The 16,609-nt window shown below is 53.6% G+C and overlaps 1 protein-coding gene across 4 annotated transcripts in view; it reads left to right on the top strand.

Annotated features, from left to right (window-relative positions):
- Nucleotides 1-16,609, top strand: part of SHANK3 (SH3 and multiple ankyrin repeat domains 3) — a 376,332-nt gene that overhangs the window by 342,002 nt on the left and 17,721 nt on the right. For 2 of the 4 annotated variants that reach the window (XM_084305956.1, XM_084305955.1), the window contains exon 22: nucleotides 1,379-3,704. In XM_084305956.1, the coding sequence (XP_084162082.1) occupies nucleotides 1,379-3,704 (2,326 nt within the window). Of the gene's footprint in view, nucleotides 1-1,378; nucleotides 3,705-7,165; nucleotides 7,701-8,448; nucleotides 8,500-16,609 lie in introns of those variants that run through there. The other 2 variants (XM_084305957.1, XM_084305958.1) reach the window with 2 other exon arrangements.

Here is a 16,609-nt window from a genome sequence, read left to right as displayed (position 1 = left end):
CATGCTGTTAAGAATATGAGAATGTCTATACCAAGTCAAACCATGGCTCCATCTAGTGCAGGATCCTGTCTTAAGCATTGTCTGTAAGCAGATGTCCAGGGAAAACAGGGTGAGGATATGATGATGTTTCTCTTGGATAACCACCCAGGGAGTCTTCAACTCAGAGGTTTCTGTGCGCATAGTGCCCCCACAAAAAATATCCTCCATGGTTTTGTCCAGTCTTTTCTTTGAACCTGTTTCATGATTCCAGTTCATTATGCTACCGTGGTATTAAAAGTCCCCAGAGAGTGCTCAGCAAAAATAGCACAGCTTTGATCACACAGCGATAGACTGAACAATGTGATGAGATGTAAAGTTCAATGCTCACTGGCCAAAATATTCCCTTTTTCTCCCAGCAGACCCCACATCTGCAAGCATTTGGTGAAATTGCTGATGTAATATAATGCATAGTTGCCAAAGCAATTTGAATGCTGGTGGACATTACAGAATAAACAGAGCCAAAACGCAGGTGGTCACCGTACTGCTGTGCCAAGACGTGGCTTTCTGCCATCCTGAGCATTCTCTCTCACAAGCAGTTTTAAACCTTGACGACAGCTGAACTGTAACTGAAAAGAACACGATACAGCCAGTAAATGGTTAGCATAGCAAAGCAGGCCTTGGTAAAGAACAGCAGACTCATGCAGAAGGCTAGAGCTGGGCAAGTTGGTTAACTCGTGTGCTCCCCCCTCCTCGATATTTCAGGTACCTGGCAAAGCTCTCATGCTGTACCCAGGTAGAAAGTGAGTAGTAAGAATGGCAGGATCTGGCTTCCCTGGGTGCTTGCAGTTCTTGCAATGCACAAGTTACGTTTCTGGTAGACCCTGCGTCTGAGTTCAGTCTAGCACATTTCAGCATATGTAACCCCTCAGAAGAGGAGTGGGGAAGTGTGACACGAGAACAGCGAGCTTCAGAGTGCGAGAACCACACATGGGAGCTGGCGCTGCCTGCTGCAGGCTACACAACCTGGTGGCACCCAGCTGTCTCACACGTTGGCAGCTCGGTGTCGGCAGGTTCGATGAGCAAGTGTTCAATTATGTCAGTGCTGCGTTGGTCTGGAGAGCATTCAGCTCGATTGGAAAGTATTGGACAAGACTGTCTGGTGGATTTAAAGCAATGTCAGATGTTTTGAGAGCCTGGCCACCCTTCTGTACCAAGTGAACGTGAACAAGGGGCCAAACTAGAAATGCTTGCACCAAGCAAAGAAAAGAAAAGTCACCTTAGAAAGAAGGAGGGTTGAGGGGAAGAAAGGGATGTCATATATCTAAATTGTGGTGACTGCTGTACTCTGGATTCTCTGGAGAAGACCTCTCTGACCTGATTATTCTTCTGTTTTTTCCAGGTGAAGACGAGAAACTTGCTGCTTCTTTGCTAGATGGGAAGTTTCCCCGGAGCACATCGATGCAAGACACTGTTAGGGAAGGGCATGGGATTCCACCACCACCTCAAACAGCCCCACCACCGCCTCCTTCTCCATATTACTTCGACACAGGCCCCCCGCCATCCTTCTCACCACCTCCACCCCCAGGAAGAGCTTATGATACCATAAGATCAAGCTTTAAGCCAAGCCTGGAGGCTAAGCTCCACGGACTCCCACAGGTCATTAGCGCAGCTGAGATGTACGATCAGGCGAGGACTTCCATTCCTTATCCTGAAAGGCAGAAGAGGGCCCGATCCATGATAATCCTGCAGGATTCCTCTCATCTTCCTGTGGAGCCAACAGAGATCCCCCGGCCTGGCCCATCCGCAACCCCTCCAGAGAAGCTGAAGAGGAAGGGGAGAGTGATTGACAACCCATATGCCAACATGGGTCAGTTCAATGTCAGCCTGTTTGCTCCCACCAAGCCACAGAGGAAGAAGAGTCCTCTTGTTAAGCAGTTACAAGTAGAGGATGCACAGGAGAGAGCAGCACTGTCCATCACTGGAGGCTTTACCAGGGAGCCCTCTCCCACGCGCAGGAGCCATCGCCTGAGTGGCGTGGAATTTCAGCACCACACGGGCATTGCTCAGGTCGAAGCCACAAGCATCCCCTTTGCCACTGCCATTGCTGGAGTCATGAAGGACAGAGACCGGCGTCTGGATGAGAAGCGGAAATCCACTGTCTTCCTCTCAGTTGGGGCCATCGAAGGAAGCCCCCCCAGCAGTGACATGCCATCCTTACAGCAGTCCAGGTCTATCGATGAGCGGTTGTTAGGAAGCCGAGATGTACTACTGCCTTCCCCTGTCTCAGCTTTAAAGCCATTAATTAGCAGCTCATCCTCAACGTTCATCCACCCCCTCACAGGAAAGCCCTTGGATCCAAACTCACCACTGGCGCTTGCGCTGGCCGCAAGGGAACGGGCCCTCTCAACTCAAGTCCCATCCCGGTCGCCCACCCCGATCCACAGCCCAGACTCAGACAGAGCAGCACCCCTGTTTGTGGACATCCAAACCAAAGAACCAGAGAGGGGGGAGTTGGAGAGTTTAGTGTCCCCTGCGTATTCACCTGGAGGTAAAGGGGCAATTGGAACGGACTCTGGGACTTTGGCCCCTACTAAGACCCCGTGGGGGACTCCGTCCACACTGAGAAAAGAAACTGAGGCAAGAGCAGAAACACCTGTGAAGGAGGAGAAAAAACAAGAAGACAAGAAGTCCATGATTATTAGTATAGTGGATACATCACAGCAGAAGACTGCTGGCCTTATCATGGTTCACGCCACAAGTAATGGCCAAGACGAGGTAGGACTTGAGGTAAAAGAGGAGAAACCGGCTGTCCCTGAAGCATGCACAGAGCCAGCAGAGTCTCCCAAAGCAGAGACCCAGCCCAGTCCCGTGGGGAAGCCTCCAGTCAGTCCAGCCTCTGACAAGACACTGGGACAAGGGAGTTCGGAGGAAGAAGTGGAGCCCTACACGGTCACCCTCCCACCAGCTCAGTTGTCTTCAAGCGATGAAGAGACCAGGGAGGAGCTGGCCAAGATAGGGCTGGTGCCTCCACCAGATGAGTTTGCAAACGGGGTACTAGTCACCACCCCTGGCACACCAGTCAGCCACCTGGCTACGCCTAGCACGCCATCCATACCAGCGGCAGCAGTAGCACCTTCTACCACTGGCGGAACACCCTCAGGGAAGCCCTCTGATGCCCCCGTAGCCCCAGAGTCTGCTGCAGACTCAGGAGTGGAAGAGGTGGACACCAGAAGTTCAAGTGACCATCACCTGGAGACCACAAGCACCATCTCTACGGTCTCCAGCATGTCTACGTTGTCCTCAGAAAGCGGGGAGCCTACTGACACATACACTTCCTTTGCGGATGGACAAACTTTTATACTCGAGAAGCCACCAGTGCCTCCAAAGCCAAAACTCAAGTCCCAGCTCAGCAAGGGGCCAGTTACTTTCAGGGACCCACTTTTGAAGCAGTCTTCGGACAGCGAGCTCATCTCCCAGCAACATGCGGCCACTCTGGCATCAGCCAGCATTGGCCGGCCACGCTACCTCTTTCAGAGAAGGTCCAAGCTATGGGGGGACCCCATGGAGAGCAGGCCGATCCATGGGGCTGATGATGACAAGCCAACTGTGATCAGTGAGCTAAGTTCCCGACTACAGCAACTGAATAAGGATACACGATCACTGGGGGAGGAACCTGCCGGGTCCACCTTAGATCCCGGGAAGAAGTCACCGGTGGTCGCGGCACGGTAAGATGCTGGTCGCTGGTCGGGGAGGGGCTGGTGCGGGGCTTAGGCACCCAGAGAGACAGGGAGCTGCACAGGCAGGGTAGAGCTGCGCTGAGTAATTCAGAATGTGTTTGAGGGGCATTTCAGAGATGTAAGGACTTCTCAGCTGCGCAGGGGAGAAAAAATGCCGAGACAAACTTCCTCGAGGTTGGCGTGAGTTGTTCGTGGCTCCTCTCTAGTACGCACCACACACGTAGAGAGCTCTCACTGTTGTTTTTTCCCTTTAAATTGCCTTCCTGTTGTTTCATGTTCCTCCTCTGTCTTTATTCTATCGTTGAGCTGCTGTATTTAGTTGTGGGTTTCACTTCTAAATGTTTTCTCCTGAACAATTAATAACAATGTATGTTTCTCCAGTGCTTTTCATTTCAAAGGATCTCCAAACGTTGTCACACTGCGTAGTAGAGCTCTGGTCAGTCACTGCCATCACAAGGGTGGGCTGTGGTAGCCTTTAGAGAGGCCACAGCGACCCCACACACGACATCTCTTGGCTGAGGTTGCAGGTGTGAGCGAGGCAGGGCTGTGGCAGGATGCGGGGCCGAGTCCTGCCGAGCCCAGCACCACGAGCCCAGCACCACGAGCCCAGCACCACGCCACTCGCAGCGCCACGCGGCGCCTCCTGCCAGCGGGCCGCGGAGCTCGAGCAGAGGTCTCCGTGTAGCACCAAAATACAGATCCTCTCAGCTCCTCGTCCTCCTCCAGTCACAGAGCTGCTCAGGGCCTGGTCAACCCATCAGGTCTAAAAAGGTCACGGTCCAGGTTACGGTGTGAACCCCCAGGATGTCAGAAGCCTTTCTCATTCAAATTCGTGCTCAGATTTCTTCAGCCCTCAAGGTGCTCAGGAGCTGCTGGCTCCCCTCTCCCACGCTGCAGCTGTGCCCATTGCGTTCCCCAGGCAGCCTCACCCCCCGTGTCAGCCTCCCCCGTGGCAGGCACCCCTTGGATGCCCCATCCCGCTCACCAGCTGCATTCAGACCTGCTGCCTCCGTGGAGGTGGTGGCCCCCTTGGCCATAGCTTTCACCCCAGCTCACCCACCGATCTAGGTGTAAAACTAAACCAAAAACTCTAATTGAGAGTCTGAGATTGGAGACCAAACCCTTAGAAGGCTTTGAAATGTAAAGGGACCCAAAGACACCAGTCGCACCCCGCCCTTCACCCAAATGCCATCCTGGTCACAAAGGCGCAGTGAGCAGGTCCCACGGGCATCACAATGTCCAGGACACACAGATGCAGACACTTGGCAGGGTCAGCAAGGTGACAGACCAGCAGGGAGCTCTGAGCTAAGGGGAAACTTCCTTTTGAGGTGTTTTATCTAACCAGAGCATCGCAGTGATGGATTACAAATCCGTGTAGTGCTAACACAGCCGATGACATTTCAAAGGCATGGGGGTAAAATGTCCTAACCTGATGTAGCCCCGGAGGAGCGCTCGTGTATCTGCATCCTCCACCTGGCTCATATCTCCCTGCTGGTGCCTGTGGGCAGTGCCAGCCTGGCTGCACTGATGATCCACCTCTGGGTAGGTGCCAGCTTGTAGTTACGATCACAGGGTGGAATAAGATCTCTGGATCCTGCCCTGCTATGCTATTTTATCTCCTTGATGGATTCGGACCCAAATGCACATTACGGCCATTCCCTACAGACTGATGTCTGACGCATGGTCCCTCCTCCAAGCACTGCTCAGTTGGGAAACATGAGGTCCAGAGCTGGATGACCTTAGTTCAGTTGCATTTGGGGACCCTTCTGAAATAAGGCATGCCATGCCTCATATTCCTACAAATTGCTGACCATGCACATCTTCAGTGAAGCTAGCGAACTTGGATTCTCATCTTTTAGAGGTGATCAGGGATGGCATCTCAAGCAGCTCACCCATACAGGACGTTGTCCTCTTGCTGGGACCTGTCCTGGGGCACAGCTAGTCCTCCCTCACCTGACAGCAGTAGAGGGGCTGCTAGGTCGTGTGTCCCCAACCTCATTTGGTCTCCCAGAGGTGTCAGTGAAAAGCACCTGCAATTCCCACGTGGTATCAGAACTCAGCAACCCCTCTGCCTGTCCCCTTTCCTTTTCCCTGTCTGTCCAGACCACCAGGTACTGGTGAGCCTCATGCAGACACCCGGCACAGGTAACCCCCAGTTCCCAGGGGGTGCCCCTTCTCCATCCTCCACCTCTCTCGAACGCCTCCCATCCTTCACGGCTGCAGGTCCCCCCCCCGTGTTCCAGCAGGCAGTGTGCCTCCCTGTCCCCACCTCTCCCGGGGGCAGCAGACCCCTGCCACAGTTCCTGCCCCATGACGTGGTCTTGCTGCAATGTCCCCTCTGTGTGGAGACCCCGTCCTCCTCCTCGCCAGCACCTGCTGCCCTGCCCTGCAGGGATGTGCGCCCCTGCCTCCTGTCCTGTACCCACCCTGCCACCAAGCGTTTGGCATTTTTTGGCAGCCCTGCAGAGTTAAATATTTCTCGTCTCTTCCTCTGAAAGTCATGGCCTTTCATCTCTGAAATTTTTATGCTCTTGGTTGGTGTCAAATTCTTAAAATATTTCCCAGGTAGTCAGCTGTAAATAGAGTATTTAATGATGTCAGTCACTCTCTTCATTGTGAAAATTCCTCTCTTTTATGAAATTACTGTAAATTCAGAAAATAATGGAAAGAACAGTTAGATAAGCTTAAATGACCCATTTCAGGACACATTTTCCAGTCCCTGGGCTTGTCCTGAGAACAATACTGAGGACAGTATTACCTAAATCTCCCACAACAGACACCCCAAAATACAGCAGTACTGCAATGGAGGGAGTGAGGTGGGACCACGCTGGCCCGATGCTGCTGCCAGCAGTGGTGGCCCTCGAGCATCCCTCCAGGGGCTGCGGGATGGGGCACCCTTTGTCCAGGCATCCTGAAAGCCCAGGTGCTGCCGCAGCCAGAGCCGTGTTCCAGCCCCTCCGCAGGGCATTTGGAGGACTGCCCGGCTGTGGCCTGATTTGTGCTGCAGCTTTTTCTGTCATTCTCACATTTCACACTGCTCCAGAAACTGTCGTGAGCTGAACTGCGGCTCTTACCTAGAGCCAGAACGTGTCCTGGAGTCCCACAGGGCATAGTGGGACGATGAGGGGCCCCTTGCACAAACCATCCGTGAGCTGCTGTCACTGTCGGTGTCACTGCAGGGGCTTGAAATGCCCCTGCGAGCAGGTGGAGCAGCTGGCATGCAGTTGCATGCTCATGATTGGGATTCATTTCTAACACATTAAATTCTGAATTTACAGTATTTACATCTGAGAGCAGGTAACCTCTCGTTGCACGCGCTGCCTGTAGCACAGGCGCTGGTGCAGCTCTCTTGCAGAGGTCTGTGAGGTCCTGGCTGGGGGCCTCCAGGAACAGAAGACAGAAACTGCTTTCTCCATGACTAACTCTGACTATATCTCCTTCCAAGACAGTCTTCCCCAGGAGGACATTTGACAAAAGGGACTGAAAAAGAGGTCAAGAAATACTGAGAATGAGAACCTAAGGTCAGAGTTGAGGCAACCAATAGAGAGAATATATACTCCATCGTCCCCAGTCGTCAGGCCCTGTGTGAATGGCCAGGGCTGAGCATGTTGAGGGAAGCTTTGTTGCACCCATGCACTGTGCTTTTAGTTAGCTACTGAAGCAGTAGCATGCCTACCTGCTCAGATCCAGCCTTCTGCACAGTGCTCACCAGGACACCGTAGTTTGGCGGTGGCAGTGACAGCAGAGCGCAGGGACAACTTCCATTCACACTGTCTCATGGGACTATGAGGTGACCCATGAGCTGCGAACACGCAAACGTTGCTCACCTGGGAGTTCCTCTGCCACTTACTTTAACAAAGCATGTCTACGAAGGCTGACACGAAGCCTGCAGCAGCCATCTCCATGCTTAGCATGAATGTGATCCTTGAAGAGCCGGTGTCCCAAGACGCAATAGCCTTTTCTAAGCTGAGCTGCAGGAGAGTGACCGGATGCCATGGCATGTCTCTGACTTGAACTGCCGAGCACCCTGGGACAGAGCTAACACAGCAGCAGATGTCATGCAGTTGTTCCACTGAGCAGGAGCAGTTGAAGGAACCTGCAGCTCAGAGCTGAAATGGATTCATTGTGTGACATCCATTATCCCAATAAAGCTGACGTTAACTAATGAGAGGTGTACGTTTCTGATTAGTGATCCAGTGAGTCATAGCTAGCGATGAAAATGCCAGCTGAAGAACTGCATCCTAGTACCAGATGCCGAAATCATGCTCCTCAGGGTGACTCACGCGTTCAGTGTGCAGCATTCGAACATGTGTTTAAGATGGCATTCCTGTTTAATGTCCCTTTGTTGTGTGACTGGCCGTGGCCATCCAGCCTCATCAGGGTTGTGTCATTTCTCATCGTGCGTAGTCACACTCAGATCTAAACCTCCCACCTCTGCTAACAGGTTTGCTAGGATGCTGATCAGCCAGAACATAAAGCTAAATGTGAGCTCACGTTGACTCGAGCCAGAAGCATGTGAAGTGTCAACACAGTTCCAGTTTTGGGCTCCAGCTAATTCAGCCAAGAATCTGGGTTAGAGGGTGCTTTGCAAAGGGTTTTTGTTTGTTTGTTTGTTTATATTTAAGCAACAGCCGAACATGCCAAATGTATCATGTGAAGCACAATTTTAGATGCAAAACTGAGTTTTTCAGGTGCTGTTCTGGAAACCCACAACTGCTTTGTATTTCTACAGATCTGAAAGAGAGAGAGAAGAAAAATAAGCCCTTTAGGCATTTAGCTCCTAGGGTAAAGCTACCTCTTTCTATATAAACTCATCAATTAATTCTGTTTCAGTTAAATGGTGTAACATTTCTGGTGCAAGCTTTCAGCCGCTGCAGATACAACCCCCTGTTTCCTTGTAGGCTTTTTGTCTCTTCATGGTGTCTAAAGTGATGCACAAATCAGAGCTGAGCTTTCTTTCCAATGGTTAAGGGAATTGTCCATGGAGAGCTGCTGAAAAGCTAGAGATTGTCACTCACGAGGCCAGCTGAGATCTGTGCTACTCAGCCCCTTCCCCAGAGGGAGTTTGTGGCATATGGGAAGTTATTTGTGCTGCATTTAGGTTTTGCAGGAGGTGGCCTTTCCGATGAGAAATAGAGTCTCATGCAGAGTGCAAGCATCAGCCCCCAGCCTCAGGTGCTGGAAGGCTGCATCGCTCCAGCAGGCTGGCAGCTGTGTCCCCAGACGTGGTAAAACAGGGTGCGCCTCGGGCTGTCCTGGCTAGAGCAGCCTGACTGCTGATGGTCCCAAAGCCTGCTGTGCCCTGGAGACCCTGAGGCCCCAGCAGCATGCGCCCGAGCACGCCACCTTTCCTGATGTGCTGGGTGAAACCTGCAGCCACTGATTAGAAGGGCAAAACTGCAGTGCCGTGGTGGAGCCATGGTGGGACTCAAGTCTGTTTTCCTGTAGCAGCTTGCTTACAGATGCTTAATACATCTCTGCAGCTAACTATAAAAATGCATCCTTTGCTCCACGGACTCCCCGTCCTGATGGTGGGAGGAAGGTGCTGCAGATGGAGGCGTGCAGCAGCGGGACCAGCAGCTCTGCTGCGGGTGCGCTCAGCTGGGGGCAGCTCTCCTTGCTTCCTGGTGATGGCTCAGACCGGTGTGCACAAAGGTGCTGTGGGCTCCTTGATGACATGGCATTGTGCCAGCATTCGCTGCGGGAGGCCAGGATGAGGATGTGGCACTGCTGAGCCCAATCCACCCCGTGGGCTTTTCCACTTAGCCATGGGACTGCAGACAGCAAGGGGGTGGGGAAGCACAGACTGTGCAGAGATAAGCTGAGGGAGGCTGGGCATTTGGAAAATATGGCATGAGTTTCTAGGAGCTACTGTGAAGAGCTAAATTCAGAGAACACTTGCCCCATAGGATCTCTCCTGAGTGACACCAGCCTGGAACCAGTTTGATGCTTCCTGCCACTGGTGCATAGGGTCTGTTTTTGATGTTGATGTGCATTGCCTACAAGGAGACAGGGGCTTTGTGGGTAGCAAGTCTCAGCATGTGTCCATATCACAGCAAGCACAGCTGGCTTCACCTCATCTGGTCACTAACATGTACTAATCACAGCTCATGCACTCATCACTCCTCCGAGTGAGTAGAAGAGCAAAGCGAGACTGACTCATGCTTGTCCAGAGTGAGGTTTAGGGAGAGCAGGGCAGGTGTTGGCTAGACCTCCATCAGCAGAGCTCTGGGTCCCACCAACACTGTGTCAGTGCTGAGGTGGCTCAAAGAGAAGAATGAAAGAGTCACTCATTGCTGGTAACAGCCCAGGGAAGGGCTGTGAGTTATTTGTCTCCCAGGTAGAGGAGAAGAGCTGTAAGGGATGTTCCTTTCAGGGCCTTAGCAGACTAGATGTGCACGTCATAGAAAAGGAGCTTTTCCTTTTTATGGAGAAAAATGAAGAGACACTCAAATTACAATTATTTTGTCAACACAGAAGAGGCAAAGCAACTGTTTGTAAAGAGGCCTGCATGCTAACAGAGCAGTTTTGCAGGAAATCTTCCATGTTGACTCAAACTCCTAAGTGAAGGTTTAGGAAGAGATTGGCCTGGAGATTCCCAGAGGCAGCACAGGAGGAGACGAGGTGTCCTACAGCTACTGGCCCTAAATTTCCTAAAAAGAAGAGATGAGAGGAGGACAAAACAGGTTTGCTGCAACAAGAGATTATTAACATTAGCTTAAGGCGCACGTAGCTCTTCTGTCCATAAAGCTCTGACCCTGCCAGAAACTCACTGTTGTAAAAGTTCACCAACACCGGTTTTGCTGCCAATTCTCCCTATTCCACAAAGCAGCACAGGCAGGCAGGAGCCCGAGTCTGAAAGACTCAGAGTCCAGGTACATCACCAGCTGCAAAACTGCCCAAGAAAATGTCACTGGAGGCTGAGATCCTCTTGTATGGAAAAGCATGAGAAGGAGAGTGCTCAAAGTGCATTTAGAAGTCCTCTTGCTCTTCTAGGTCACTCCTTGAGTGTAGCGAGTCCGTCACCGTGACACGGCCGGGACGCCTTCGCTGGCAGTGCCTGGCATTCCCAGGGGATAACCATGCTTCCTCCTCAGCACGCCGTCCTGCCTGGGCGCTGCCTGTGTGCATTCGCTTTGGGTTGCACAGGAGTGAGCCAGATTCTCTGTCCCAGACAGCACAGGCTTCACTTGGTGCCGGTGACCTGCACCAGCTACCAGCCAGTACTTCCCACCTGCAGTCCCATGTTTGGCCAAGCAAATCCCATCTGGAAGACTGTAACTGTCTTGCTTCCTTCTTCCCCATTGGAGTCTGGTGCAGGCATGAGAAATTCCTATGAATTTCTTTGCATTAGGAGTACAACCTGCAGAAAAAAAAAAAAAATGAAACCAGAGATTATTTTTTATGTTTGTATTCCCCATGCCAAACTGAAACATGGCGGGGACTTTCAGGAAACGAGAAGGGCCTGGCACTGCAGTGCATGGAGGCAGCGAGTCTCGGCTAGGAGGAGGTGGGCAATGCCATCCAGATGAGCCAAGGCCGAGGGGTTTCACAGTGCACAAGAAGGCAGTTTAGGAAGTTCAACACCCAGGCAGAGGCTGCAAGGCCGTCCTTGCCCCTACCCCACGATGTGTCCCACCTCCTTACTGGATATCAAATGCTGCACTATTTTTTTTCTCCAGAGCCTTTCCTGCCAGCTCAGGGCCGGTGCTTTGGCATAGCACAGACTCCTAGCAAAGCATTAACACAAACTTGTGTACCAGAGAAACTGTGATTATCCCCTTTGGGAAACATTAACTCACTTGCAAGGCCCTAATAATACTCCATTGACCTTCAGTTGTAGCTGTTGTTCTCACAGTCATAAAAACAAAACACTTAACACAGATATTTGGTAAAGTCAGAAAAGATGTTGAACTGTATTTGCCACTCTTTCTTGTTCTTGCTGTGGACCATTTTTTTCTCATGCATATGTTCTTTCCTTCCCCTCCTTCTCCTCCCCCTTCTGCTCTTCCCCAAATTTCTGCCCCGTCCCGTCCCTTTTCTCTTCCCCTTCCCCCCTTCTTCTTTTCTCAGCTGTTACAAATAGCACTGTTGAATTGTTCAGGCTTTGGCTGTTGAACTCATGCAATTATGACTGTCCCATTTCCCCTAGTAAACCACACCTCAGCGAGTGCGGAAACCACCTGAACGCCCCCGGCCCCAGAAGCCCCACTGGCGGTTCCCTGGGCCCCCCACCCAGGCGCGACCCCCAGAGCCGCTGGGTTTCGGTCACGCCGGGCCCAGCGGCCGGGGTCCCGCTGCCCCCCTGCCCCCCTGCCCCAGCCGCTGCCCCCGGTCCCTCAGGGGCTGGCCGGGCCGCGGCCGTGTGCCGACATCTGTTCACTCCGTGTTGTTGCTGCGCCCGGACCGGAGCTAACATTCTCTCTCATTGCTCTCTTCCTGCTCTCACATCTGCATGTCCGCGCTGCTCTGTCTAGAACCGCCTCTGGCCTCAGGAGGGTGGGCGAGTTGTGTAAGTGAGCATGTTCTCATCTCATAGCAAACTCATGTCGTCCCCGCGCCGCCCGCCCGTCCCGCTCCCCGCTCCCCGCTCCCGCGCCCGGCCGGCCGAGGGCAGGGAGCGGCGCCCGCTCTGCCTCGTGCGTGTCCGCCCGCCCGTCCTCGTGTGCCCCGTAGCATGTCCGTGTCCCCGTGTCGTGCCGTTGTGTGCTGCTGCCTCCTGCGCGACAACTGAGGAAATTCCCTCGGGCTTTGATGGCGCCCGTCCCGTGGCTGGATGAGACCACATGCCCCAGCCAGCCAGGGCCGGGCCTGGGGATGGATGGACACCAGCAAAGGGCTGAGCCAGCCGCCCCCAGGGAGCAGGCTCCTTGCCGAGCCCCCCGGCAGCTCCCTGTGCTCAGAGGTGCCTCAGGCCTCACCCTCCCTGCCGGTCACCTCCTGGAGTCGTAGCCTGGTGAGACAGAGCAGGCAGCCTTTTGTGCTCTTTCTACATCCAAAATCATGCAGAGCCCCCAGGCTTGAGCCCAGCTGACGGGCAGTGAAGGGTGGGCCTGGAAGGGGACAGTGCTGCCTGCTGGCAGCTCCAGCCTGGTGGCCCACAGCCGGTGACATGCAGTGCCCCAGGGAAGCCGCCGCTGGCACAGACTTAAACCACAGATCATGGTTTACCTGGGACTGCTGCGGGGAAATCACACGACAGAAAACTGCCTCCCTTCTCCCAGGCAGCTGGAGAAGTCCTTGCTGGCAAAGCACTTGGCCCGTGTCCCCAGCAGGTCTCGGCTGCCCCCGGTGCTGGCGGTCCTTGCAAGCCCCTGGCTGGCCAGCTTTGTGCACTCACCTGGCGGCAGGCGCCCTTTGCCTCCCTCCTCCCCAGGAATATGGCCCGCGGGCTGCAGGGCTCTGCAGGGCTCAAGCTGTGGCACGTGCTCCTGATCCAGGCTGCCCCCCAGGTGAATTTCCCCAGTGTGCATGGCCAGCTGTGTGGTCTTGGTTGTGCTTCTTCCGTGTTTGTCTGTCTGTCCTGTTTTTTTTACCCGTAGTGTGTATGAAACTAGCTACCTACACCTGTGTTGCTTCCATGTGTGAAAGCAAACCCAGAGCATACCCGGAGCTCTGGACAGTCTCATGTTTGATTTTACTTGTCATTTTCTGCCAATTGCTGAATTTCCGAGTCTGCATCCCCTTTCCGGTGTCCAGCTGGACAGGGCCAGTCCCTGGGAGAGCAGAGTGGCAGCACACTAGGACACTCCTCTTGCCAGATGCCATACACCACCGCTGGGCTGTTGGTTTCTCCTGTACCGCTTTCCAGACAGCCGCGTGGATGCCATCCGCAGGGACCAGGTCTGCTCCACTCCCGGGCTGTGTCACACAGCCACTTTAAGCAGTGTCGGAAACTCAGGTGCCATCTGCCCCAGTCCTGGTGGGGAGAGGTGGTGGAGCCCGTAGGTACAGCTGGAGATGGGGCACTGTTCCGGCTAGAGCTGGGCAGAAAGTGGCGCCCCAGGTTTGGCACATAAATCTTGCTTTGTTTGCCTCTGGTCAGCGGTGGGAGGGTCCTGCTCATGTCATTGCATATGCCCATGTCTTCATGCATTCCGTCCTGTTGCTGGTGTCACAGAGCGTCTGAGTGTTGGGGGTGCTGCACCCAGGGGAGCCTGCCCTCCCCCGTCACTGCTGCGGGCACTCGGGCTCGTCCCTCAGCTCTGTGCTGCATGCAGCAGGATGGGGCCAACTTAGAGGCTGCCCAGACCTGGCTTCAGCCCCCCCACCCCGTGGGGACACTGCCCAGCGGTCCCAGCACAGCACCAGCTCGTCAGACAGCATTAACATTATCACTGTTTGGAACGAACAGGAGCCAATTCCATCCTCGTTCAGCTGAGCAGGCATTTCAGACAATGCTCCCAGCCCACACCCGTCCGTTCGGGCTCAGCCAGCGCTGCTCCCGTCCAGCCCCAGCTGGCTGAGTGTCCCCGTCAGCTCATGTTCCTGCTCTGCTGCACATCCCCATTGGCGTGACAGCTTCAGACACCACCTCGCCTGAGCCCAGCATCCCGCTGAACCCCGAGCACAGCCGGGACAGGGACCTGGCACTGCAGAGGGGCTGCGGCACAGCAGCAGGCAGCGGGGGGCCCGTGGCCAAACGGGGCTGTGTGAGCACGAGCAGGAGGAGGGGGCGGTGGGCACCGACTGCACAGGTACTTTAGGGAGTGGTGTTATTCCCGATTATAGTGCAAAAAAGTCAGCTGGTGTCTTTGTCCAAAGTGACCGGTGATGAAACTGGATGTACAATCCACCCCGTTTTTCACCTTTAATATTTTCCTAGCACAAGTTTTTGCATTTAATTTCCTGGAAAGGAGGGGTGGTGTAAAACCCAGATATTTTTAGGCTGCACTGAGGAGACTCGTTTCTACACCACTTCTGAGGCCTGATCAGCTCAGGCGCAGAAGTGCTTGCTGCTGGCTGGAGGCATGTCATTAGCTCTGTGTACGTAACGATGTCCTGCAACCCCATGAGTTAACCTTCTGTGTCACCAAAATTCAAACGCTCCTGGGCCAACTTTCCCACTCGTCAGTCCCATCGGGTCAGTCATTTTCTGCACACAAGTAGCCTTCCCATGGGACACAGCTACTCACCTGGGCAGAAAGCTCCAGCCCGGTCTTTCCATGCAGGTGCCTGAGGTCAGGCCCAGAGCTGAGCTCAGCGCTGACACTGGTGATCAGTGGCACCAGGCAGGAAGAGAAGCCCGAGCCCAGGGCAGGTTGTAGCTGTCAGTGTTAGCACAGGAAGAGCTGGGTCTGCATGAAGGCAACAAAACATCTCTGCTGCAGTCTCTGTGCCCGGCCAGCCGAGAGCGAGCCTCACCACTCCGTGCCAGCACTGGAGCACTGGAACAGGCTGGGACTGCAGCGCCTGGGGCAGTGCTGGCTGCCAGCAGACAGGGTGAGCGGGGAAGGTGGCAGTGCCTGCACGGCTTGGTTTGGCCTGCAGGTGCCTGCAGCTGGTGCTGACAGAGAGGGGAAGGCTCTGCCGGCTCTCAGAGCTCAGCTCTGGGAATTAGGAAGAGAAAAACAACACAGATGTGCCCTTCCTCCTCTGATCTGAGACTAGCAGGAGCAATAAATAGGAAGAGCCCTGGGTCCTTCTTTTGCAGTCACTTTATCAACTAGGAACTCACTTCTGAGGCGTTAGGTGCTACATGGGGCCCGTTAAATGGCCGCTGTGCATCAAATGCCCCAAATCTGCCAGCAGCCAGTGGCCTCCAGTGTCCCGTGATGTGCACAGAGCCTGCTGAGCACAGGCACTGGCCAAGGTCAGACTCCTGTGACCGGGAGCCAGGAGCTCAGCAGAGGGTAGGACAGGCAGTTCTGGCTCAGGAGACCGCTCCCGATGATGTTTGTAGGACACTGGTGAGCTGGGAAGAGCAGGTGAAGGAAGGTGAGAATGCTCTACCAGGGAACAGCCAGAAGGGTCCTGGCTGCAGGAGTGTGATCAGAGAAAAGAAGAGGGAAATGCATGGAGAGAGAAAAAGTGGGTTTGAAACAAGGAGACGTTTACACTGAGAAGCCACAAAAGGGCAGATGGCTCAAGGGTTTTCATGGCTCTGTTTCATTGTGAAAATGTCTTATAAACAGTTTGGGAGAGCAAAAAATAAATAAATCAATAAACCCAGCAAAAGGGGAATTTGCTTTCATCTGACAATGACGGAGGCTGGTAAGGGACCTCTCTCTCCATGTGGAAGGCAGTGCATTTGTGGAGAGATCGGGGGCACTGGACAGTTCGTCTTGACTCAGAGGTGAGCCTCATCCTTTGACATTTTGCCAGATCAGGGCTCAGTCTTCAGCTGCACCTTGCACTTCATCAAAGCCCAAAGCCTCAGAGCAGCAGATCCATCCAGTTACCCGGGCAGGTGTCCTGTCTTGTCCACACCGTTCCCTTCATCAGCTCAAGGAAGCATCACAAGTCCTTAGCTCTTTTTCCATCAGAAGTACAGCTGCAGAGACATCCTATTCCCACATGAAGGGCCATGTATAGTGTGATGAAGAGCAAAAAATCGTTATGACATGGTAAATGAGGAGTAGCAGGCTCAGCTGCTTCATCAGTGATACCATCCCATTGCTCAGTTTTTGTTTTGTCCTCACATGGTGAGGTACTGGCCTAGAACAGTGACACAGTAGCTTTCTGGAGGAGATTTTCGTACTCTGCTTAAAGTGATACACAAGAATCCAGAAAATCATTTGTTACCTCTAGCACAGCTTCCACCAGGCCAGTCTTAACATGCTCCTCGCGTGGAGAGCCTCAGGCCCCCAGTTTGTCTCTGGCTAGCACGAATTTCCCAGAAATGCACCCAGGTCTGAGTGCTTTGAAGGCATCCAGGGCTTCCCCTGCTGCTT

This window comes from Netta rufina (assembly GCF_964035555.1).
Source record: "Netta rufina genome assembly, chromosome: 1".
NCBI classification, from domain to species: domain Eukaryota; kingdom Metazoa; phylum Chordata; class Aves; order Anseriformes; family Anatidae; genus Netta; species Netta rufina.
Note: the sequence above shows the minus strand (reverse complement) of the source record. Positions and strands in the feature narration are given on the sequence as shown.